Below are 24,686 nucleotides of genomic sequence, written 5' to 3'. Positions count from 1 at the left end.
CATCTAAACAAAGAGGAGAAAACAGGATAACCAGCTTTCATGTATCTGTTTCCTAGCTTCAACGCTATCCCCTTATGGGTTTGATATCTTTAACGGCAGGTAAGGGAGATGAGAGTGATTTTCAAACTTTTTTGACCATGACTCACAAAAAGAAAGATATTTTCATCAAGACCCATATGCAATACATATACAAAGAAAACTAAAACAAAGTTACCCAAAACAGTAATACAGTCATTTCTTGGTACCCACGGGGGATTGGTTCCAGGACACCCCCCCCCCATACCAAAGTCTGGATGCTCAAGTCCCTTACATAAAACCGCATAGTATTTGCATACATATAACACACACATTACCCTGCATACCTTAAATCATCTCTAGATTGCTTGTAATACCTAATACAATGCAAATGCTATGTAAATAGGTGTTACACTGTATTGTTGAGGGAATAAGGACAAGAAAAAAAGGTCTGTACATGTTCAGTACAGACGCAGCCAATAGGCCTACCTACACAGGACACGACAGCAACAACGTAACATTTTTTTCCAAACGTTTTCAATCTGCAGTGGTTGAGTCCCCAAACGCAGCACCTGAGAACTAAGGATACGGAGGGCGACTGTAGTGCTTACATTCTCATTTTTTTCTAATCTATTTTTAAAAATGTTTCTATGAGCCACTTAATTGATTTTACTTATGGGTCCAGCAATATGAAAAACACTGCGCTGAATGGTCTTCCCCCCTTCTCGAAAATTGTTAGTTCCCCTTTTCTTGCCCAGTGATGATAGCCAGATCCTGCCCTCTAGTGTTCATGTTTCGGAACTGATTGTTCGTAGAAGTGAGTTTTGATTTGGGAATAAATTCATTTCAGTAAAAAGTACTGAGTGCAGGCCCTACCTAGGTCAGGCCTCCCGGGGGTGGGGTCCGCGATGAATTGTGGCACAGACCGTTATAGTTTTCCCCCATTGATGACCATAGCATAACTGCTATAGGTCTGAGCTGTCCAATATGGTATCCACCTCCCATGTGTGGCTATTGAATAGTACTTGAAATGTAGGTCGTATAGCTGAGAAATTGAATTTTAAATTTACTTAATTTTAATTCATTAAAATTTAAATATAAAAATCAAATCTATACTGTTTCAGTTACTGGAAAATACTCAAATATGTTTGATTCCCATATACAACTCAGGTATGTGAATTTTTTTTTTTCAACTGTACTTTTTATAAAATCCAAATAAACATCCACTCTTTCTGATGAAAAGTTAACATCCAAATCAAGATGTGCTGTGAGTGTAAACTACATACCATATTTCAAAGACCTAGCATGAAAACAAAAATCCCACTAATTTTTATACTGATTAAATAATATTTTAACTGTATTGGGTTAAATATATTGTTAAAATTATTTTCACTTGTTTCTTTTTACTTTTTTAAATGTGGCTACCGGAAAATTTAAATGACTTATGTGGCTCACGTCCTATTTCTATCGGACAGCACTTGCAAAGCTGGAGATCCTTCTGATATTCCTCTCTCCAGCTCCTACTGTATGTCTTGCATCCTTGATGGAGATGGAAGAAGCTGCTAGATTCCTCATTCAGGCTGTGGTGGGGATGGGGATGTAGATTAGGAGTTAAGCGTTGGACATTTTAAGGTAGAGATGCCTTTGAGCTTGCCAGTCAGAGTGTGGTCTACACAGCAGCAGCCTTACCTGGAGCTCATTACCCATGCAGAGTCTCTAAATCTACGCTACTAAATCAGAATCTGCGTTTTAACAAGCTCCTCACGTGACTTGTTTGCACATTAAAGTTTGAGAAGCAGTTGCCAATTAGATAGCCAAGTGGAGATACGGGTGGCAGTTCTCTGATTGCTTTTCTTTCCTCAGTGACTTAGGAAGAAAGGTCAAGGTTGAGAGTAGGGCTGTGAAGAAGGCGTTAGAGTTTTGCAAAGATTGGAGAAAGTGCAGAGTCATTATCTAGGATGGGAATATTAATAGGAATGGACCAGGAAAACCTAAGTCTTCCTGAGCTGACAGTGAGATCAGTCAGCACCTTATATGTTATTCTCCTCCTGTTCAGTTATGTGGGTGCAGAGCTAGGGTTTTGCCTCCTGAGTACCGTAGGCAGAGAGGGGCAGAGTGAGGAGTGATTCTAATGAAGGGCCTAAGCTGGTTAAGGAGGGAAGGGAGGCTGAGAGGGACAAAGAAAAGGACGTAAGATGCATAGATTGTCAACCCTGGTGTGGATCAACATAGAGTTGTTGGAATCAGGGTTGTTGGGCTAGAGAGGCAGATGGTGGTGAGGGTGAGGGGTGCTTGAAATTGAGACTATGGAGCGGGTACAGTTATTGGTAGTGAGAGGTTCTAATGCAGCCATTGTCTTGGGCTGGGAATAAGATAAGAAGAAATAGGTGCTGGCTTTTTTTTTTTTTTTTTTGGAAGAATGGAGTTGTTTAGACAAATGCAAGTGAAATAGGACAAAGGACTTCTTGTCCAGGAAGTAGCTGCAAACGCTGGGACTCCCCTAACAGGTCGGCAGGATTAGGAGGCCAAGTCCATGGCAGCAGAGGGCAAGGTATGAGGGCACACAGCTGGGACCTGGGCCTCCTGAGCGACAGCAAATGCATCCATCCAGGTCCTGCTTAGCCTTCCACATGCAACCACACCGCGGACCCAACTGAGGTTGTGTTACTCACTCAATCGCTAGGCTTCTAGCTCACCACCAACAATAATAATTGACAGTGTTTACTATGTCCCAAGCTTTTGAAAACTGCTATTTTTAATCTTTACCACACTATATTATTACCTCCCATTTGAAAAGGATACCAAGGCTCAGAGAAGTTAAGTAATGTACCCAACGTCACACAGCCACTAAAGTGATTTCAAGAGAACCCTTGTCTGTCTAGCACCAAAGCTGGGTGATAATCAGATTCACTTGGGGGCATTTGTTTTAGCCTCCTCTGAAGATTCTGATTCAGGGGCCTAGAAAGAAGTATCCCTGCGAGAATCTCCAAGTTATCAAAAGCCCTTCAGGTGATTCTGATGGTCAGGGGAGACCGGAAAGCATCTCTCTGCACCCTAGTTGCAGCTCTGTAGCTATCAAGCCGGTTCCTGGCCCAGCCTTCCCCAAAGGGCAACACTTTCTCGCATGAGGGAGGAGCTCTTGTCCAACCCACGTCCAGTTCTATCTAGCTGGGTGGAGTCCTGAACGAAATCCCCTCATGCCATTTTCAGTGTTTTGCACATAGATGATTTCATCTGAGGATTCAAAAGTCATAGGATGTAGAGAGAAGAGCACTATGATTGGACCCATTAGCAGTCATGCACCGCTAAATGACTGGGATACGATCTGAGAAACTGTGTCAGTGATTCCATCATTGTGTGGACATCCCAGAGAGCGCTTACATAAATATAGATGGTATAGCCTGCCTGCCGCTCCTAGGCTACAAGCCTGTGCAGCACGTCACTGTACAAGACAACATGAGATAAATCAAGCACAAGAGAAAATCATGTATTTAAGACACTCGGCAAGCACGAGATGGATGAGACGGCTGCCAGCCTAACACCACATACTGTTTTACAATATACTCTAAAATAGTGATAAAAAGAATAGCATAGTGTCATGCGGGGTGTCATGCGGGGTCTCCTGTCCCATTTGCCACATAAGAACGCAGGACATGGTGAGGCCAAAAAGGAACACCCACGGAGCCATAGGTAGGGGAGTCATACCACTATATTCTCGCTGGCGGCTGGGTTGGAGACACAGGAAGCAGGAGCCACACGATCCGCAACCCTCACTGACCACTTGCAGGCTCAGCCACCATCTTCTTGCTAGCCCCCCACTTTCCTGCTAGCGTAGCCACAGCAGTTATATTAGTGGCCAATGGCTCATTCGTTACAGCTGCCGGCCAACTAGCCACAGCTGATGGCCATCCAATCACAGTTGATGGCCATTTACTACCTGAGCCAGCACCTTTCCACATGAGGCCAGGAGCCTGGAAACTGCACTCCTGGCTCTGTCCCCACACATAGTAAATACGTAAACCAGTAGCATGGTTATCTACTATCATTATCAAGTGTTATATAGTGCAGAAATGTATGTGCTGTACTTTTATACAACAGGTAGCAGTAGCTTTGTTTACACCGGCATCACCACAAACATGTGAGTCATGCATTGCACGACAATGTTAGGAAAGTACGTCACTAGGCAGTAGGAATTTCCAGCTCCATTCTCATCTTATGGGACCACAGCATACGTGGTCCATCCTTGACCAAAACATCAAAACATCTTTATGTGGCACGTGACTGTACAGATAAAGAGATGGGCCTCGCGCTCATGGACATTCAGTGGCAAAGCTAGGACGAATCCTCACTCCTGGGATGTCCAAATACATGATTCTTTCTACTTTCTATTTGTTGATGAAAGTTTATTATCCATAAACTAATGTGTATGGATAATAAAGCTAATTTTTAGGGAAAAAAGCTCTAACTCCCCCTTCACCCCCAATATATCTGTCACTAGTGCCTGAGAGCCTCGTGCTGATTGCAATGTAGAACATTAGAGTTCCCTCAATTCAACAGCTGGGGCAGGGCTGTGCTGGGGCCTAGGGATGAATGAGACTTTGTCCTTGTTGTCTAGTGGGAGGAGAAAGAGCCACGTTTACCCCAGGCTGGGTTAAAGGCTGCAATTCAGTCAATACAAAGTGCTCTGAAAAAAGACAACTTCTTAGAGAAAGTTAGTGATAAACAAAAAGACCTCTCTTGGGTGGGGTAATTCTGAGCTCTCGGTAATTGGGCACACTGCAGGAGGAATTTGTAGGGTGATTAGTGGGGCCCTAGGGCTGCCACCAGCCTGACAGCAGAGAAAGTTCTCCGGGTCCAGCAATTCAGTTACGTTTTCCCACCTACTCCCTCTGCTTTCAACTGGGCTCAGGGGAACCACTCCAGGGACCCACCCTTCCAATCTCCATCCATCTTCTCTCATCAATCACTGAATTTTGGCTACTTCATCGCTAGAATACACATTAGTCTGATCCCTTTCATTACCCCCACTTTCCTCCCAGGGCATGGTTGCCAGAAAAACACAAGACACCAGAAAACGATCTAAACTTCAGATAAGCAACAAATACTTTTTTAGTATAAGTATTCCCTAATATTGCATGGGACAGTGGGACATACTTATACAAAAATATTATTTGTTTGAAGTTCAAATTTAACTGGTTGTGGACAAAAAAGGGGGTTCTGTGGAAAATAACTTCACAGGCTGATCTGATTATAAATTCCAAATGGGGCAGGTCATGGTGGGGAGTCACTCCCCAGGTATGTAACTTCTTTAGTGGGAGGTTTTAAGCCAGCTCTGTCCATTATTGCTGTCCATGTAGGTTAACACAATTTTGAAATACCAGAGGTAATACCCCTCAAAGAGGGTATTAACCCTCAAGAGAGCACGTAATCTTGTTCACTATCCTGTAATCCAATTCCTGCCTTGGTTTCTCCAACCTTTCTTATGGCCCCTCCTTAATTTGAAATGCATAGAAGAAGCTGCAAACTGTTATTCTCCAGAGCATTTGAGATCTTGTTCCCTGGCATTTGTTGCCAATTTGGCTCGAGTAAACTCTTATAAAACTTCTCTACAGGTTTGACATTTCTTATGTTGACATGGTTGTCCTGCATCTTTATTTGCTGAAGCTGGAAACCGTGTGCCAGTATCCCTGCCAAGTCTCACCCTATCCTCCCAGCCTCCCTCTAGATGGCCTGTTGACAGTCTCATGTTATTTCCCCATTGCTCTTGGGGTAAAAGTCTCAATTCCTGGCCCCTGCCTCTTTGCCCAGTACCATTTCTTACCACTCCCACCCCAGTCCACCTGCCCAATCCTAGATTGCTGGGACAACAGGCCCTAAGCCCTTTGCTTCAGATGCTGTTCCCTCTACCTGGAGAAACTTCCCTGTCCCTCCAGTGGTGAGGTTGATTCCCAAACACCGAAGAATACTCGAATCAGGTGTTACTGCCCCTGAAGATCCTTTCATAAAACACACCCACCCCATGTCGGGTTAGGAGCTTGGTCCTCTGAGATCCCACAGAACCAAATGAACACTTCTTTACCCCAGCACTTGTGAAGCCGACAACATTGTAATTATCGGGTCTGTTACCTTTAGACGAGTTTCTTGAGGACAGGGTCTGTGGCTTTCAGTGTTGTCACCTTTAGAACCAGAAATTCCTGCTGCTTGGCACACAGGAGAAGCTTAGTTAACAATCTGCTAAGAGTCTTACAGATAAGGCCCTTGTTCCTTTTATTCAGTTGTGAACGAAAAAGGGACCACATACCAAACCTGACAAGCTCAGGGGAGGCCTGCACAGTGAGCCTTACAAACTCAGAGACCGAAAATAACCATATAGGATGGTCGGAACATAAAAATTCCTAACTGAAAGTGGATCATGGTGGGTAGTCATGTCCTAGGCCTACAGCTTCTTTGACAGAAGTTAGTTTTTACCTTAAGTCTATTGCCTGTCTATTGCCTTTTTGCATCTAAGATAACATACCTTTAAAATTTAGAGTAATCTCCTTTTTCAGACCCCTCAGGGCACAACCACCACCACAGCACAGACCACAGAACCCCTCATTGTTATCTTGTTCTCCCCCCATACCATCTACATGGGCTGTAAGTGTTAACTATCCTATACTGACTATTGTAAAAGAAGTGTCTCTCTGTTTTGCTTTTTATCCAATCCCAGAGATTCCCCGCTTTACTTTCTCCCACTCACTTAATCTATCACCAATAGTTTTCAGGTAACCTTCCCATGTCTTCTCCTTTTATTCTAATGTGTAAAATAAGCTGCAAACCCAGCATTATCTGGAGCATTTTCTCAATCCGTTGAGATTTTGCCTCCCAGCAATTGTCATCAGTTTAGCTCAAATAAACTCATAAAAATTCTCTACAGGTTTGGATACTTCTTATATCAACACAGTGATAAAAAGAGGTCAAGAGAAGGAGACGTCATTTATTGAATGCCTATTGTAAACCGTCACTTTGGGTCGGTGTTTTAGATTCTTTTTAGAATTATAATCTTGATTCCATGATCAGAAAAATGGGCTCAGGAGAAAGGCTTGTGTGGGGCTTGTCTGTGTGTGTCCCCACATTCCACTTTCCCAGTGGGCAGATGTGATTGCTGACTGGAAAACGAATCTCTTTGGAGGCCACTCTTGCAGTTCTAGAAAGGGGAAAGTACTTTCTGGAGAAGGGGCTCAAGTGTAGAGAGCATTAAGGGACATCAGGAGATCTGGCCAGATTCTGCAAGGCTTGGAAATTCACCCTGGACTCTATTCCGTGATCAAGGGGGAGACAGAAATTGAGCAGAGCTGTACTTGCCCCTTAAGCTCTTGCTGTGGTCTCACGCTTTGGGAGGGGACTTCCTAAAATGAGGCCTTCCGCCCCTAGGAACTAAACTTACATTGAAGGGTTGGGGTGACAGAGGGAGTTAAGCTGCCATGATGTCCACCATCATGGTGGACTTACATTATATCTATCTATATGAATAAACATACAGTGTGTGTGTGTGTGTGTGTGTGTGTGTGTGTGGTGGGATGGGGAGGCAATTTTAAAAACATTTGTTTTGATTGGTCTGAAATACACAATCTAAGTGGCAACTTTGCTTACTTGCTTGCTATGCTCACTAGTAAGCACATAGCTTTCACTTATACTTAGTATGCAAATGAGCTTCCAGTAAATCCAAGGACTCCTCCTTTCTAAGTCTTACTCTGTTAAAGAGCTGGACTGCCCACAGGAGATAACTGTCAGGAAAAGTGCTTAGTGATGGGTTTGAAGTCAGGAAGTGCTCAGGTTGTCCTGGGTATCTAGCTGTGTTCATTTCTAACGTTGTTTAGTCAAGACAATCCTTGTCCATTCAAAATGGAAAAGCATTAACAGGCTGTGAAAGATATTTAGTAGTAGTGTTGACCTGTAGCTATTAACAGGAGATAAGCACCTTAAATAAAGCTGTTCATCTACCAGCAGCAGCCTTGGTGTAATGGAAAAAACATGGACTTTGGCACTATGCAAACTGGGCAGTGTTTCAAAACTTCCCACAACCCATTTCCTCATCTCTAAGCTGGAACTGCTATTGCTTTCTTCCGTTTGTGGCTGTGACAGTTGAGATGATGGGTTCAAAGCCCCCAGCGCAAGTTGTGCACTGATAATAGTAATCTACATCTCGTTCCAGGACTTCTGATTCATAGCTGCTTTCCCGGTTGAAGCGGCTTCAAGCAGGAAAGGTCCTAGCCCCCAGGACAGCAATTCTAAGTTTCACCTCTACGTTTGGATGTTTGAAATTTGAAACTTAAAAAAGTATTTAGCTTAAAAGCATAGAATTGTCAAGATGTTCTTCTTGGACTTATGCCTAATAATGAAAAAATGGGAAACAATTTGAAAATCATCCCGTAGGAAATTGATTTATTAAATCAGCATAGCAATGGGATAGAATACTTCGAGGCATTAAAATTGTGCTTTTGAATAATATGTGTGACAAGAAAGTGTTCATGATAAAATATTAAGGAAAAGCAATAAAACTTGTCATACAATGACTCCACTTTAGAAAAACTAAATACGTAAAGGCAAAGAAGCACCAAAAGCAAGCCCTTCCCGCTGGGAGTCAGGAAGAAGTGCTTTTCTTCCTGTATTTGTGTGTTTTCTGTTTTAATCAGTGGTCACATAGGTCCTACGTGTCGGAAACTACTAGCGGTAGTTCGCTGGGGCCTCCGGCCGGCGCGGCGCGGCCCCGGGCGGACCCCGGCGGACCCCAGCGCCCCCTGGCGGCGCCCCGAGGCCCCGCCCCACCGGAGCGGCGCGACGGGGCGGGGCGCGGAGCCCCAGCCCAGCCCCGGCCCGCGCGCGGTTCCGGACTCGCGACGCCCGGAGGCCGGGAGCGCACCTTCTGCAACGGCCAGGCAAGCCAGGGGCCTGGGGCCGGGGCCGGCGGGGGTTGGGGACTGCGGGCCGGCGGGGACTAAGCTGGGGCCGGGGCGGCGCTGGGCCGGGGACCAAAACTTTGTCGGAGCGCGCGGCGGGCCGGGAGCCGGTGCTAGGACCGGGAGCCGTCGCCCTCTGGGTCGGAGTTTCGCTTGCCCTGTGCCCCCGGGGCGGACGAGTGTCGCCTCTTCCTCCCTGGGAGTCGAGCGGCTGGTTGGGGGCCGCGGGCGAGGGTGCCAGGGTCGGAGGGTGTCGTGGGCCCCCGTTCCTGGCGCGTGTCCGTCGCAGGGCGTGTCCACAGGGCCAGCCCGGGGCGGCCCGCTGTGCGTGCAGTGAGGGCCCAGCCCCCGGTCAGCTTGCCCCCGCGCGCCCCGCTGCCAGCCCGGTGTGCGCGGGAGGAGGAACACGCGTGCGGAGGGTCCGGAGCCCGAGCGCGGGCCGGGTAGCGGCCGCCGGCAGCCGGCCCCCACTCCCAGCGCAGGAAGGTGGCCGCCTCCCGCTGCGGCCCTGCCTCAGCCTGCCCGCGTCCTGCCTCCGCCCAGTCTGGGCTCCGACAGCTCCAGGGGAAGCGCCGTCCTCCTGGCCTCCTCGGGCCTGGAGGTCGGGGCGTGGGAAAGGGGTACACCAGTGGGGACCGGGGAAGCAGCCGGGGACAGTGGGGGAGCAAGCAGAGGAAGGCTGCTGGGAGGCGTGCCCTGCTCGTGTGTCCGCCACCACTTCTTGTCGTCTGGGCGGGGCGGTGGGTGGGTGAGGGGGTGTCTGTCCTCTGGGCCCACTGTGGCCTCCACAGGACAAGTGATGGTAGGCCTGGGCGCCGGGGTCAGAGCCACATGTCATGGAAGGTCCCTCAGGTGTCCAGTTCTCTGGGGCTCTGAAATATTCATCTGGCTGGTGAGCTTTGGTTTCAAAGCTGGAGCCTTTGGTCTGGCCAGTGGTGGCATGGGGAGCCAGGTGCTTCCCCGGGGCTGCTTTGCTAGGACAAGGGGAAGCCATGCTTCCTTCTCACCGGTCTGCTCTCCCAGTCTCTACGGTCATGAGGACCCAGAGACCCAACTTGTAACTCAGAAAGACACGGGTGGGACCACAGTGTCCAGGGCCCTGGCTTCCTGTCTTCTTGCCATCTCAGGGCCTCACTTGTAAAAATGGGCACATCAGAGAGGTAATGATGGGGTTATACCTTAAATACGGGGAGAACCTCCTGTCATGAGCTGAGTTAATAGCCACCTCCGCTTAGCTTCCTCCCATGGGAGTACACCCACCTCAGAGCACTTCCACCTCCCAAACTTCTTACTCTGGGCCCTTCAGAAAGAGCAGAAACCCCAGACAAGGGACACATACGTGTGTGTTTTTAGAGGGCTGCCCTGGGAGGGCCAGAGAGCGGAAGCTGATACAGCTCTCTGGGAAGAAGGCCTCTCTTGGGTAACAATAAAGCCCTGAAGTGGGCATTCTGGCGTATTCTGTTGGAAACACCATGGAGGGATGGCCTTGATACAACCTTCCAACCCTAAGATTCTGGAATTCTAGGCCCAAACCTAGGTCTGGTTTGAAGTAGAAATGATATCCAGAAGTACTCAATGCATCGGTCAGGTAGAAAGATAAGAATGAGTCCTTATTTTTGTAATGATTTGTATTTCCTCCTATCACATGAAGCTAATGTCAGATGGTGCCAGCTTCCTGGTCCAGTGCTAGCTGGAGATGTCACCCAGCCTTTGGCAGGAGGGAGATTATAATAGCAGCGGTAGGGGAGGGGGAGAAGAGGAAGGACCCTTGGAGAGGATCCTGGCATTGAGCTGACTCTCCTGGCAGTGAGGGGGCATAGCTGGCACGTAATGTGACTACTCTGAGGGGCTGGGTGTAAGGACAGGGGTTTTTAAGATACGAGAGGTTAGTCAATAATAAGATAATAGTCAATAATAAGATAGAGCATACTTGAAAGTTGCTAAGACAGTAAATCTTAAAAGTTCTTGTCACAAGAAAACTAATTTGTAACTTTGTATGGTGACGGATGGTAACTAGACTTAACTGTGGCAATCATTTTGCAGTGTATACAAATATCGAATCATTATGTGGTACACATGAAACTAATATGTTATATTTCTATTATCCTCAATTAAAAATAAAGATATGAAGAGTTAGGGCATGAATCATCTTTAGGGTTGGGTCTATCTTTTAAAAAAGGTGGCCTGGTTAGTATCCCACAAGATATTAATTGGGTGTGCTTTGATAAAATGTTTCAGGCTTCAGGAAGTTTGAAGGAACACTGGGTTAAAGTTGACCAGAATTGCTCACTGCAGGCCTTCTCAGAGGCCTCATATGCCATTGTGCCTTGTGAATTTCCAAAAGGGGCTATGAATTATTTTTCAGACTGATCTGTTTTCAGAGCTCATCCATTCCCATCTCCTGGGGGCAGTGTGCTTTCGAGCGGTCCAGAAATGTCTGGCTTGGTGATTCTAGCTCTCTACTCTCTGGTTCCGGTAACGGACCCCTCCCCTTCTCCCCCGTGTGTGCTGATTTGGGGGAAAAGGAGACCAAGGGAGGTCATTTGCCTGGATTCTCACAACTAGTTGGTGGTAGAGTTAGAACTTGAACCTGGTGGAGGGGAGGTGGCGCCTCATTTTCTTTTCTAGTGCTGCTCTGTTTCTCTGGAGGGTCTGGGGTGAGTGAGCCCCTCGGAGATGCTGGCCACAGGGTCCAGAGGACAAGATGGGGGCAGTTTGGGAGGAGAGGGAGTTACAGCCACTCCCATGCCCAGAACATGCCACAGGCCTCTGCCTCTGTGGACGGTCCTCCAGCCCGTCCGCACGTGACTGCAGTGTAGATTCCTTAGGAAGTAGGTCATTCTGCCCTGAAGCCTCCTGTGGAGTTGGCATGGACTCATTTATGGCTGAGGAAACTGAGTCCAGGGAGGTGAAGTGGCCTCCCTGACTCACACAGTGACGTTGGGACCAGGGCCAGGACAAGGACAAGCTCCCTGCCCCCTCACCCAGGGCTCCGGCCTAGACTGACGTTCCACCAGGGAAACGGACTGGTTAGCAACAGCAAAAGTCTTTCTACCTCGGTCCGCACTGAGTGCTGGCCTAGTGCACACGGCTGGGGGTGTCTCAGGGGCTTCTGCTCCAGGGAGGTGTAAAAGCCAAGGACGGGAACTTTAAAATCAGACATGAGATCTCGGTTCAAGCCCATCTCTGCTGTTCTGCTGTGGGCCCTTAGATCGGTTTTTCCCTGAGTTTCAGTTTTGTCATCTAGAACGGGGATGACAACATGCATCTCATATTCTCACAAGGCCATTGTGACGCTCCTGTGTGCCTCCGTCCCTGGTAAGTGGCTCTCTTCCTTCCCCGCCTGCTTAGTGGCTCCCTTTTTCCTTATCTGCGGTCCCAGGCCATTCTGACTACCGACTGGGCTGGGTCTCTGGATGACGCACACTGAGGTACAGCTCTGCCCCCGAGAGGGGGTGCAGGAGCTGTGGCTGCCTGGGTCCTCCCTGCTCTCCAGCGCGGCCTCCCCTTCCTTGGACACGGGAGCCATCGCTGTCAGTGTCTGATTGGAGAGAGGCCGCCCTGGCCAGTGACTGGGGGCTGGGAGGGAAGTCATGGGCTGGCAGTCTTATCTGTTTCTGAGCAGGAGGGCACAGAGAACTGGGGAATGGGTGGTGTGTTTTGGCTCCACCTTGGTGGTGTGTGTGCTTGCTTCTGTTTCTCAGAGTTCTCAGACCGTGGGCAGGGCTGGGAATGAAGTTCCAAACCCATGACCCAGAGGGCTTGTCATGGGCTGGGGCAGGAACTTGCTTGGCTCTGGGGTTTCCTTGTCTGTCAAGAGACTGGATGATTTCTAGAGTCCATTCCAGCTCTGACGTTTCAATTTTTAGTGTCATCCTATTAATCCCAGGGGCCAGGTGGACAGAAGGGTACGTTGATTCTGGGCCCCTCGGTCCGTGTGTGTCAGGCCTGGTGACTTGCCCAGACACGCCTGGGTGTATCTTTTTAATCCTCTGCCCTGGTGGCTATGTCTGGGGTAGGAGGGTGAAGTGTTTTCTTGGCGGGGAGGGGACAACGAGGGGAGTTGGGGAAGGTAAAGGAAGAGGGAGGTAAAGAGACTGTCATCAGAGACCTGGTCACAGAGGGCCAGGGGCTGCTCCTGCGCCTGCTGGGTGGAGTTTCCTGAGATGCACACTCTGAGCTATTCTTTCCATTCTGACTCTGGGCATCCATTCCTGGCAGGGAGGAGGGCATGCTGCCTGGACCAGTCAGCTGCTTCTTTCCACCCCTCCCTCCAACACACACACCCTCTCGCTGTAACCCCAGAAGCTCAGGACTTTCTGCAGATTCCAGAGTCTTAACCCTTCAGCTGTACCCAGGGGAGCCTGAGCCTGGACCTCAGCTGGCTGGGAGCACAGGGCCACCCTTCCAGGGGAAGGAGATGCTTTCTCACGGCTGCATCTGAAAACCTTGATGGCCAGCAAGCCTTGCGTTCGAGCACACCCACTTCTGCTGTTGTGATGGCTGTGTCTGGGGGTCCTGCCGGAGCAAGGAGCGGTTCTGGCTCCTTCCTGATGAGGGACCGAGGCCGTGAGAGATGGAAGCAAACTTGGATCTGTAACGTGGCAAGGATGGGCAGAGCCTGAGTGGCTTCAGAGCAGGCATTGTGAAGAAGAAAGTGCTAGTGATTCAAGCTGCCTGCAAGTGGAACAGCCTTGCTCCCTGTCACTGGAGTGTGTCCAGTAGAAGCTGAATGCCCACTGTGTTTTAGGAAAATTCCAGCTTCCAGTGGGGAACCTTAAAGGTCCTTTTCAGCCCCTAGAGACTGTGAGCCCCCCCAGTAGCTACCAGCCGAACCTAGATGACCTGATTCCTGGTTTCTAGTCTTTGGGCATGAATCATCCACTGGATCCTTTCCCTCCTCTCTCTCCTCCTCTTTCGACACTTCATTCTTTTCCAGCTCCCACCTTTAGTCATAGCCGAAAGTAAACACTGACCACTTCCCCCTTTCCCTACAACCTAGGCAGATGCCAGCCCCAAATCTCATTCCTAGCCGAGGCCTTGAGGAGGAGGAAGTGGCCGTGGCTGTCACGTAGGTCGGGCAGCAGCCAGGGAGCAGGCGTAGAAGCTGCCAACGCTGGCAGCCCTGGGCCCGAGGCTCCGGCCTGTCTGGCATTGCTAAGAGGTGAGTGTGGCCGAGCTCCGCCACTCCCCTCACTGCCTGGACACTGTCTGTCTCCTGTGCCCAGGCCTTTACACCAGAGATCTGGGGTGTGGTCCCGGCCCAGGCCCAGCTTTGTGACCGAGTACAGGTCACTCGGCCTCCCTGCACTGTGGCTCTCTGGTTGGTAAAGCCGGGGGTTGACTGGCCTTAACTGAGCGAGTTTCCTGTCAGCTCTTCCATTTAAGAATCTCTATCTCTGGCAGCCCTGTTCTGGCGGTAGCACAGGGTTTGGGACCCGGCGGGTCATGGAGGGGGCTGAATGGTTCAGCATCCGCTTGCTGTGTAAGCCTGGCCTTGTCATGAGTGTCTTAGACGGGAAGCTGTGAGAAGCGATGACACGGTTCTGAAAGAGGGATCTGAAAGGGGTTTAAGAGCAGGGGCTTTGGGGTCGGTCTTGGCGCTCACATCTTGCTTGACTTCTTCGCACTCTAGCTACGTAACCATGGGCAAGTGACTGCATTCTTCTAAGTCACTGTTTCTTCATTTGTAAATAGGAATAGCAACATTATGTACTTTGTTGGGCTATTGTGCGTATTTAATGAAAGAATAACTAAAAATAGTCAACTGTTTATCAAGGGTCAGATACCGTTCTAAGTGCTCTCTATGTGTATTTTCTCATTTCATTTTTACCACCCTGGAGGGCACTATTGTAGTGTGAAACCCATTTTCCAGATGGAGAAACTGAGGTATAGTGAAGTGAAATGGTCAGTGCCAGTCTCTGGTGAGCATGGCGTGGTGGCTGAGGCACCAGAGAACTGGGCTGTGACCTTCTGTGTTCCCAGATCTACTGGTGAATCCCTCTGAAACCAAAGGCGCGGGGGGGGGGGGGGGGAGGGAAGGGAAGGGAGTCCTTGTGAGTCAGCAGCCTGCTGCACTAGACCGGAACCCTGGAGTCCCAGTGGCCCATCTAAGGCTGGCGTTGCTCTCCCTGATTTCCCCTTGGGTCTGGGGACGGACCTGTTTTTCTGGCTTGGCTTCGAGGAAGAAGGAGGGGAGGGGCAGCTGGCTGGCCAGGCAAGAGGCAGGCATAAGTCCCAGGATCCCAGTCTGTTAAAAGCTGGAAATGAGCTCAGAGATCAGCTGGTCTACTCAGCCCATTTCAGAGGTGCATACCATGGAGGCAATAGGACCGGGCCCTGGTGCCACTGTTTGGTGACTCAGCTGGAGCTTCTGACCACAGGGACTTTCTTGGGATGTGTTCAGCCTGTTAACCAGTGTTGACTACCACCAACTGGATGGTGGCCGTCAGATGGGTCTGGGGTGCTGACATGATGGTAATAATGACAGGTAACCCGACTCCAGAGGCGACCTGCACATCCCTCTTCCTGCAAACAGGCCACCCTTCTCTTGGTGGAGTTAAAAGGGGTTTTTTGGAGGGGGTGGCTAGAGGGGTGTGGGGAGAAGGAGCCTCTTGCCTCAGAGAAAGAGACTTTATCTTTTATTCTTTCTTCCTTTTTTAAAAGTCTGTTAAGGAGATTCACATATTATAACTACTTATGAATATTTTCCTACCCTTCCATAAACCTGAAACATTTTCAAAAAATGTCTGTTTCTTAAACTCACAACACTCAGCTTTCAGTTTTCCTGGGTCCTCTTCACCCCCTATTTCCTTAGGCCACTGCAGGCCTTCACCACGACCCCTTGTTTACTGTGTTACACCCTCACTGTCAGGGCCGATTTTCTTATTTCTGACCTGACACGTTCTTGCTGTTCTGGTCCGTTTGCTCTGGGAAGCTGGAGAACAGCTTTCCTCAAAATAACCCATTTAGAGACCTGGCCTGTTATTCAATCCCTCCTCTCCGCCCCTCCCTGCCACCTTCCCCTCTCTGAATTATCCCAGTTGTCATAAGAGGCAAGAGATAAGACAATCCTTTATCTGATCCCTGAACTGTGTGGCGTGTCCTAAAAAGAGAAGCGGGTTCTTCCTTTTTTCCAGCAGAGGCTCTGAGGCTGTCTGCTGACCTGGATTTGGGGGTGCTTCCTCCCTGTGGGACCCTAAAGGTCTGCCCCTTGGGAGATGCTCTAGGGAGAGCCGGTGGCCCTCCCAGACTCTGTCAGGGCTTGTCCCTAACAGGGGCCTTCCAAGGATCTCCTTAGCTCTTCCTAAGCCCCCATCTCCGCCACCTCAGAGAGGAACACCAGGCCCAGAGGACACTTGTACGGCATAAGGGGCACAGGGAACCCGCATAATACAGAGCACACATACCCGGACGCTGAAGGCCTTGATTCTGGTTCTAGTTCTGTGATCCTGGGGAATCACTTTCCTGTTCTGGGCCTTGGTTCCCTCATCTGAACTGAGCACTTGGGGGCTGTAAAACCTGGAGGTCCCTTCTAGCTTTCCTGTCCTCTTCCTTGTCCCCCAGCCATCCCTGCTGTGGGGCTCTTCCTACCGCAGGAAAGGTACTGACTGGACCTCATGGCATGAATACTCAGTGCTCTCTCTTCCCTGCGAGCCATTGCCCCTGGGGGGACCGGGCAGGAATCACAGATACCAGATAACCCGGGGTTCAAAACATGTGTCTTCCCCTCCCAGGGGGCTTTGGGGCCCTGTGAGCACGACCCACTCCCTGAAAGGCCATTAAGAGAGCAGTGACAGCCATAGGTGGCCACACGCCCGCGTGACATGCCTAGGCTTTTATTTAAAGGAACCAGAAAGTCCTGTCTGGGCCCGCGTTTTGTGTGGCCTCCTAGCCTTGGTGGCCAGCCTTGTGCACCCACTCCCCTAGGATTCAGGCGTCCTCTGACTCAGCTTGCCAGGTCCTTCAGCCCTTCCCCTCGGGGCGTGGGGCCTCCAGCTCCAGGGCGAGCTTGTCCTCTGTCCTCGGCCCCCTTCCCCACCCCCCACTCCGGGCCTTGGCTCCTCCCAGGCCTACCGCTCCTGCTGGCTGCCATGGGGACTGGTCCCAGCTGGCTCTGGGACTCACCAGGCTTTGCCGGGCCATCGGGCTTCTTCTCTGGTCACTAGAAGTCTTTCTTAAATGAGCGCAGGGGCGTTCCCAGTCCCCTGCTCCTGGTCTCTCACCCACTGATGCCCAGTGACCCCTCTGGGCTCCTGCACGGCATCACGCCCCCCTTCCCTATGGCGGGTGAGGAGGGCTGTGGGCGGAAAGCTGGTGTGAAGGCGAGGGGCAGGGGGCACAGTGGGATGGATGGGGAGGATGGCTGTGGGCAGAGAAGGACACACCGTGACTGAGAGAACATAAGCGGGTCGCCTTCCACGGAGGCAGCCTGCACTTGGGCTGAGTAAGCTGGGCATGGGCACTCATGACCGCTTGTCTTATCTCCCATTTCAGGTCCCAGCAGCTGGGGTCTCCCCTCAGCACTTGAGTGGCCATGTCCAACCCCAGCGCCCCACCTCCATATGAAGACCGCAACCCACTGTACCCTGGCCCTCCTCCCCAGGGGGGCTATGGGCAGCCGTCTGTCCTTCCTGGTGGCTACCCTGCCTACCCTGCCTACCCACAGCCTGGCTTCGGTCATCCTGGCGGCTACCCACAGCCTATGCCCCCCGTCCATCCAATGCCCATGAACTACGGTGAGTCCCTGAAGGGTGGCTGCTGGGGGGTGGGATGGGGGGTGGCCTGGGGGGGAGGTGGGAAGAGGAACACTTGCAGCACCTGAGGCCACCTCCTTTCCTTACTTTTTTCATCTCTCCATTTCCTGTTACCTCCCTACTTTTCCCCTCAGCACCTAGCCCCCCTGGACCACCTGCTGGCGCCTTTATTCCGCAGGGAGACTGAGTCCATAACACACCCCAGAACTTACACGTCACAGGAGAAAGTGGCTGAATGGAGTAATTCCTTACTTCGGAGTGGCTACCTTAGAGGCCCTTCCTAAGCAGGCAGCTGCCCGCCCACTCCGACGCTCTCTGCCTTTGGAACCTAAACCCCTTTTTTTTCTTTTAACTCGGTGCTGACAAATCCTCATCCTTTAAGGTAACATCTGCTTTTTGCAAACATCCACAAGTCATTTGGATGTTTGGTAAACACCACGGCAAGTACATGCTCTGTTTGGTCAGAAATGAGATGAGATGAGAAAGCAGTTCCCAAGGAGGCATTCAAGGAATGTCTTGAGGCCCTGCAGCCTGGAGCTCTGGAGCGTGGCCACGCTCATCTGCTCTGCTCTAAGCTCCTCAGTGCCAGCTTGTCCTCTGACCGTGTACCTGACCTGTCTGTTTTCCCTGAGACCTACTGTCGGCCTGCGTACATCATGGTCTGTACATCTTCTCCGCCCTCCACACACACGCTGTGTTTCTGCCTTTTCCTCCCTCCCTCCCTGAGTCCCCTGCTCCGACCTCACCCCAGCTCCTCTGGCTGACGCTCCACGCTCTGCACCTGCTGCCTTCCTCACTGGACTGAGACCTGCTGGCGGAGGCCCCAGAGCACCCGGGTGTGGGCCGGGCCCCCTTACCCTCAGTGCATGCATGCTGATGGGATGGCTTTAACCGAAGCCCCTTTGTGACGGGACACGTGGCTCCATGTGTTGCCCAGGCCAGCTCTGCGTCACTGCGGGCATCGAGAGGACCTGGCTTGGGCAAGGAGTTCAAATTATAACACTTGTCTTTTGGCTGAAAATACCTGAGACTTTGCGATAACGTCCCAGAGGCTTTGGGATTGAGGCCCCATGTTCCAGGTTCCCAGTTGGTCATATGTGGTCTGTCCCCAGGCCCAGGCTACGATGGGGAGGAGAGAGCAGTGAGTGACAACTTCGGGCCTGGAGAGTGGGATGACGTGAAAGTCCGACACAGCTTCATCCGAAAGGTGAGCCCCAGGCGTGCCTGAGCCCCTCGGGCTGTGGGAACGGGGCTGTGAGGGGCCCTGTTAGCCGCAGGGCACTCATTCCCATAGGAATATGCTGCTGCCTTCCAGGTTCTCTCTAGCCCCGTGCTGTTCTGACTCCAGTTCCCTAACCTTTTGCTCCTCTTTCCGTGACCTGGTTTGGGGTAGGGGGGAGATTCAATCCCGGAAAATCTCAGCAGGCTCCGCAAAGTATTCTGCCCTCCCCAGACTTCTTTCTTGTGCTCGACTGTAAACAACTCAAAGCAAGAAATGATCACGCTGGTTTGTAGGCCCCCCTCCGTCCCTCAGCTCATGTCTGCACAGCGCCCTGCTCAGTGTAGGTAGATACCTGGCAGATGGCAGCATGAACTGCTACCAATGTGGAGGCCACACGTGGCCGTTCCGTGAGGCAGGGGAAGTAAGCAGTAAACTGAGGCTGGATGTCAGACAGGAAGGCGGATGGGTGAGCCGTAAGGTTATAGCACTGAGCCAGGCTCTGTGGAAACAGTAGGTCCTTCCAAATGGAGGAGGAGCCCCTCCTGACCACTGACAGACAGCGGAGGAGAAGGGTGACAGGAGAAGGGTGACGGTGCAGGACCTTTGGGGCCTCATGGTCTTGGGGCTGGCTGCTGCCTGGGGAGGGGCCAGGGGTGGTGGTGACGCGTCTGTGTTTCAGGTTTACACCATCATCTCCATCCAGCTGCTCATCACAGTGGGCATCATCGCCATCTTCACCTTTGTGTGAGTCTCTCAGCCTCCCCGCCCGTCACCCGCTCTGGGGTCCTGGGCCCGCGGTGCTGGGGCACCTGCCAGGGCTGGGTGGGGTGGGCAAGCAGGTTGGATGCGGGGGGAGTGGTGGGGGGATGGCTGTGACTCCTCCCTTGTCCCCCCTGCTCCACAGGCAGCCCGTCGGGGAGTTTGTGAGGAGAAACCAGGCTATCTACTATACTTCCTAGTGAGTGTCCGCGCCCTTCCCTGCTGGGCGCCGAGAGGACGGGCGGGCATCACAGGCTTTCTGAGCGGGGCCCTCCGGTTGCCACCCGAGTTGGGAAGTGTGGGTGTGTGCCACCCAGTGAGGAGTAACAGCAGCACAGGGTGGGGAACTGGTGGCAACACGCAGACAGCTAAATGGTCCCCATGTTCTGTTAGCCTATCTGCTGCGGTCACCTCAACCTTCTTCCTGGCCAAATCCCGTTACAGAGGTTCTCAGTGCCCTAGGCTGAGGTGGTCTTGTCCTGCTGGGTAGCTGCCCCTTAGACTTGCAGACAGCTCTGTGGGCCCGTGAGTGCTGCCAGGTCGGGCCAGGGGGCCAAGAAGCACATTGGGCCTGCGGACTACTTCCTGTCTCTTTCTCCCCAGTGCTGTCTTCCTGGTTACCTACTTGACCCTTGCCTGCTGTGAGGGCCCCAGGTGAGTCCCAGAATCTTAGACAGGGAGAGGGGATGGCAGGGGGCAGGAGTGGGGCCAAATAGTTTGGGAAGAAAGGGGATTCCTTAGAGCAGCTGAATGGACACTTACAAGCAGTAATGAGATGACAGCATTTTCAGCCTGTGTGGGATCTAGTTAACCAGTAGTTATTATTCCTAAAGCAACCGTGCAAGATATGTAGCATTTTAACCATTTAAAAAATAGGAAGATGCCAAGGCTCAGAGAGGCTGAGTAACTTTCTCTCAGTCACACAGATAGGGTAAGAGCTGCAAACGAATCCAGGTCTTTGTGGCTCCATAGCCCTGATCTGTCCTATTGCCCCATGTTGTCCCTGCATAGAACACCTGAGCAGGTACCAAAGGCCTCCCCTCCCCCAAGTCAAGGCCTAATCTCTAGGCACACAAGCCAAGAACTTCCTTCTGCTAAAGGAGTCTGATACCTGGCTGGCCCCAAGTCCCTTACTCGTGGTTTCTTTCCCTTCAGACGCCGTTTCCCATGGAACATCATCCTGCTGACCGTCTTTGTAAGTCTAGAAGGGTGGAGGGGCAGTGGAGATGGTGTGAGGGAGGGTGGTCTCAGGGAAGGGATGGGGGCGCTGCTGTAGAAGCTGCCTCTGGCTCTCTCACCCACCTTATCCTGACCCCTGCCTTGGTCTCAGGGGCTGCCTCTTTCCTCCTCAGTCACATTTACCCCCAGTTGTAGCGCCCCACCATGGCCATGCCCCTCCTAAGTGTTTCACTCTTGTCTCTCCTTCCCTTAGACGCTTGCCATGGGCTATATGACTGGCGCCATTTCCAGGTACATTCAGGGACAAACTACCGTGACCTTGGGAAGTGTGTGTTACAGGGGAGTGGGGCAGCCCTGGGCGGGCAGTCATCTGCAGGGGGGATTCTGGGCGGGATGCTTCCGGAAGTGGTGGTTTCGAAGTCAGTCAGATGTGGCTTATGCCTTGGCCTCTTAACCTCTTCCCTCAGCTTTTATGAAACCAAAGCTGTCATCATTGCAATGATCATCACTGCTGTGGTGTCCATATCCGTCACTATCTTCTGCTTCCAGACCAAGGTGAGGCCATCCCACCCCCTTTCTTGTACAGACCTGGCCTTTAAGGCTTGGCACTTGAGCGGGCCTGGGAGGGCCAGACCCCTACACTGGGGCTTTCTCTTGATACTCTAATCCCCTTCCCTCCATAGCTACACCAAGACTGCTTCCTGTGTCTGCCCTTAGAATGTCACTGTCACTCCCATGTCCCCCAGGGGGCAGCACTGGGGCTCCCTGGTTGGGGGAGGCAGGGCCAGTCTGGTGGGGCTGCTAGTTGTGGCATTCATCTGATAGGTGCCACCTTTCTCCTTCCTGGCAGGTGGACTTCACCTCATGCACAGGCCTCTTCTGTGTCCTGGGAATTGTGATGATGGTGACTGGGATTGTCAGTGCCATTGTGCTGGCCTTCAAATATGTGAGTGTCCCGGGAGAGCAAGGGTCAGCGAACCCAGTGCTCAGAGAAGACCTTCTGTATAACGAGTGTAGCAGGCCCGCACGCCTCCGGGCAGGCTCTGACTTCCAGAACCTCTCGACTGGCCAGCAAAGGCACCAGAGCCGAGGCCCCACCTTTGGGTTAGCGGATAGTACCCTCTTTAGCGACAGAAGGCCCTGGGAGCCATAGCACCTGAGGCCTTGGACAGTGTCACGCAATTCCTATGGAGGGAGGAGGTGAGGTCTCACCGCTGAGACTAGGAGCTAGGAGGCAGACGGAGAGGTACCCAGTGGACTAAGATGGGCTGGGTCCAAGGAAGCCTAGGAGTCACATCCAACTCCTCTTTTATCCTAGTCAGCTGGGGGAGAGCATGAGGCCTAGGCTGAGCAGAGCCTCATGGCGGGGAGGGGAGAGCAGTGCTGGAAGTGGAAGCACATGAACAGAAGGGCTGGCCGTGCCCTCTGGACAGCAGGGATGCCGTGGGGGTGCCTGATTCTGATTTCATCAGGGTGGCTGGTGTTCCCGCCTAGCCCTCTTCAATCTGTCGCTCCCAGGCTGGGCTGCAAGAGCCACTCTCCTGAAGGTGGACCGTGGCTCGGGAAAAGGTGATGGGCTCTTCAACCAGTACATGCCGGGGTCCGCCCCGCCCAGAGCTGTCATTCCACCACCACCTTTTTTCCAGAAGTATAGTAGACACCTCTGTAGCTTAACTCACTTTGGAAATTACTTACTTTTTACGTGGCCATTGGAGGATGGCCTGTGTTTTGTCTGCCTAGTATGTTCCCATTCTCCAGGGTCTGGAAGGCAGAGCTACTCCTTTCCTGCAGGTGGCTTCCTGGGTCTCCCCACTGGATGCCAGAACCGCGGGGGAAGCTGGTCCTGAGGGCCTGCCTTGGGGCATGCTTTGCTAACATGTCTAACACCATCCCTGTTCCCTCTCCCCAGATTTACTGGGTCCATATGGTCTACGCTGCTCTGGGGGCCATTTGCTTCACCTTGGTGAGTAAGGCCCTACTCCCTCTGGGAAGGGGGGCTGAATGGATGGAGCATGAATTTAGGCTGCTTGGGGGGCAGGGAGTGCGGTCACAACTACCCTTCCCTCTCCCCACTGTCAAGAGGGTCCTCTGCTTATCTGGGCATTTCCGCCTCCTCTTGCTCACGCCACCTGCTCCAGAACGCTCAGCAGGCCCTACTGGAGACGGGGGGTGTCTCTCCCTTTCTGGCCTGTGAACTTCTTGACAGTAGAGACCATGTGTCGTGTCCCGTAAGCACACTGCATGGCATAGGCTCTGGGGACAGATCTGCTGACAGGAAACGAGCTTGGGCTCACTGGGCCTTCCCTCCCCCGCAGTTCCTGGCCTACGACACGCAGCTGGTCCTGGGGAACCGGAAGCACACCATCAGCCCGGAGGACTACATCACGGGCGCGCTGCAGATCTACACAGACATCGTCTACATCTTCACCTTCGTGCTGCAGTTGGTGGGGAGTCGCGATTAAGGAGCACCCCCAGTTCTGCTCCACCCTGAGGGCTGGGCCCTGTGATCGGGGTCTGGGCCCCTGACCCCTATCCTTCCCCTCAGTTTCCTTTCTGTCCTGGGGTGGGTGGCCTCTGGCTGTGGATGTGCAAGTGCCACCTGGTGAGGCTGGAGGAACTGGGGACTAACTCTTGCCCAGGGTGGACTTAGCAGGTACGAGGCTGAAGATGTGCCTTCTACCTCCACCCGCTATGTGGCTCCAAATTCTTAACAGCTGGGGTGAGCGGGGGCAGGGATGAAAAGAGCCTAGTCTACAGCTAAAAGGGAAGGAGGCAGAAGTGACCTCCAGGTGATGAGGTTTCCCCTCCCACCTTTGCCGTAGACTCTGGGCTCGGGAGCTGGAGCCGTTTCCTCCACCAGAGCCGGGGACAGAGCTCTGTCCCCAGCCTCCAGGACTCATAAGCCATTACTCTGTATTCCTTTGGCAAACCTTGGCGCTTCCTGGCTCAGGAAGATTGAAGAGATCTGTGCCCAGGGGTCCCCCTAGATTCAACCCCTCTTCTTTTGATGGCGTGTATATGCTGTTTATCTGGGTGGGGGGAGGAAGAGCGAGCAAAGTCAAGCACGGGCCAATACTGAGCTGCGTCTACCCTGGGCTTCCTTCTGGCGGCAGCGGCAGCAGCAGCGACAGCAGGTCCATGGCTATCTGGGCCCCATTCTCCAAAGCTGCCTAGGGCCTCCTGGGGGCTCTGGGATCTCTGGTCAGAGGGATCTCGTGCTTCCTGTGCTCAGGCTGCTCAAAGCAGAAAGTGAGGGGCACAGGTCAGGAGACGGGGTGGTTACATCTAGGAAGTAACCAGGATGAAGAGATTGGGCTAGAGGCAGGGAAAATGCCTTGGGGTCCCCTGCCTGGTCTGAGAGATGGAAGCCTACTATGGCACTCATGGAAGCTTCGGTGTTCTTCTGCTAACCTTGGGGAGGGCCCTGGGAGGAAGGACACTTCCTCTCTCAGTTTGTTCTTAACACTGGTGAATTTTATACTGGAACCCCATTTCTCCAGCCAGCTACTGCTTTCCTGTGGCTCTAAGTGCCTTAAGCTGGAAGGGGGAAGAGGGAGAGGGGTCACTCTGGGTGGGGAGGAAACCACGTCAGCCCAAGGGTATAATTAGGACTCCCTAGTAAGTCCTCAGTCCTGAGTATATCACACAAAAGGATGTAACTAGACATGTAATAAAGTTTTATGTTTAGAAGTGAAAACTCTGTTTGGCTCTGGTTTGCTTCACTTGAAGGTGTCAGCTCTGGGAGTGTCAGTTTGGCTCTCCCCACAGCACCCACTTCCTACCTTTGCATTCTGGCTTGCTGTCTTCCACCTTTCC

At 51.9% G+C, this 24,686-nt stretch overlaps 2 protein-coding genes across 5 annotated transcripts in view; one reads left to right on the top strand and one right to left on the bottom strand.

Moving 5' to 3' along the window:
• Positions 1-24,686, bottom strand: part of PNKD (PNKD metallo-beta-lactamase domain containing) — a 58,487-nt gene that overhangs the window by 30,746 nt on the left and 3,055 nt on the right. The gene's annotated exons all lie outside the window — the stretch shown is intronic.
• On the top strand, positions 8,817-24,570 carry TMBIM1 (transmembrane BAX inhibitor motif containing 1). Of its 4 annotated transcripts, none has more exons than XM_081050936.1 (12): positions 8,817-8,933; positions 17,451-17,692; positions 18,823-18,917; positions 19,612-19,676; positions 19,837-19,890; positions 20,295-20,345; positions 20,847-20,886; positions 21,124-21,161; positions 21,338-21,425; positions 21,721-21,816; positions 22,780-22,833; positions 23,186-24,570. In XM_081050936.1, the coding sequence occupies exons 2-12, from the start codon at positions 17,491-17,493 to the stop codon at positions 23,330-23,332; spliced, it is 930 nt and encodes a 309-aa protein (XP_080907062.1). In that variant the 5' UTR covers positions 8,817-8,933; positions 17,451-17,490; the 3' UTR covers positions 23,333-24,570. The 4 variants fall into 4 exon arrangements, with proteins under 4 accessions (XP_080907062.1, XP_080907065.1, XP_080907063.1 ...); XM_081050939.1 differs by lacking the exon at positions 8,817-8,933 and adding an exon at positions 9,231-9,555; XM_081050937.1 differs by lacking the exon at positions 8,817-8,933 and adding an exon at positions 11,947-12,272.

The sequence above is a fragment of the Rhinolophus hipposideros genome (genome assembly GCF_964194185.1).
Source record: "Rhinolophus hipposideros genome assembly, chromosome: 6".
In the NCBI taxonomy this organism is placed as follows: domain Eukaryota; kingdom Metazoa; phylum Chordata; class Mammalia; order Chiroptera; family Rhinolophidae; genus Rhinolophus; species Rhinolophus hipposideros.
This window is presented reverse-complemented; position numbering and strand designations above follow the sequence as displayed.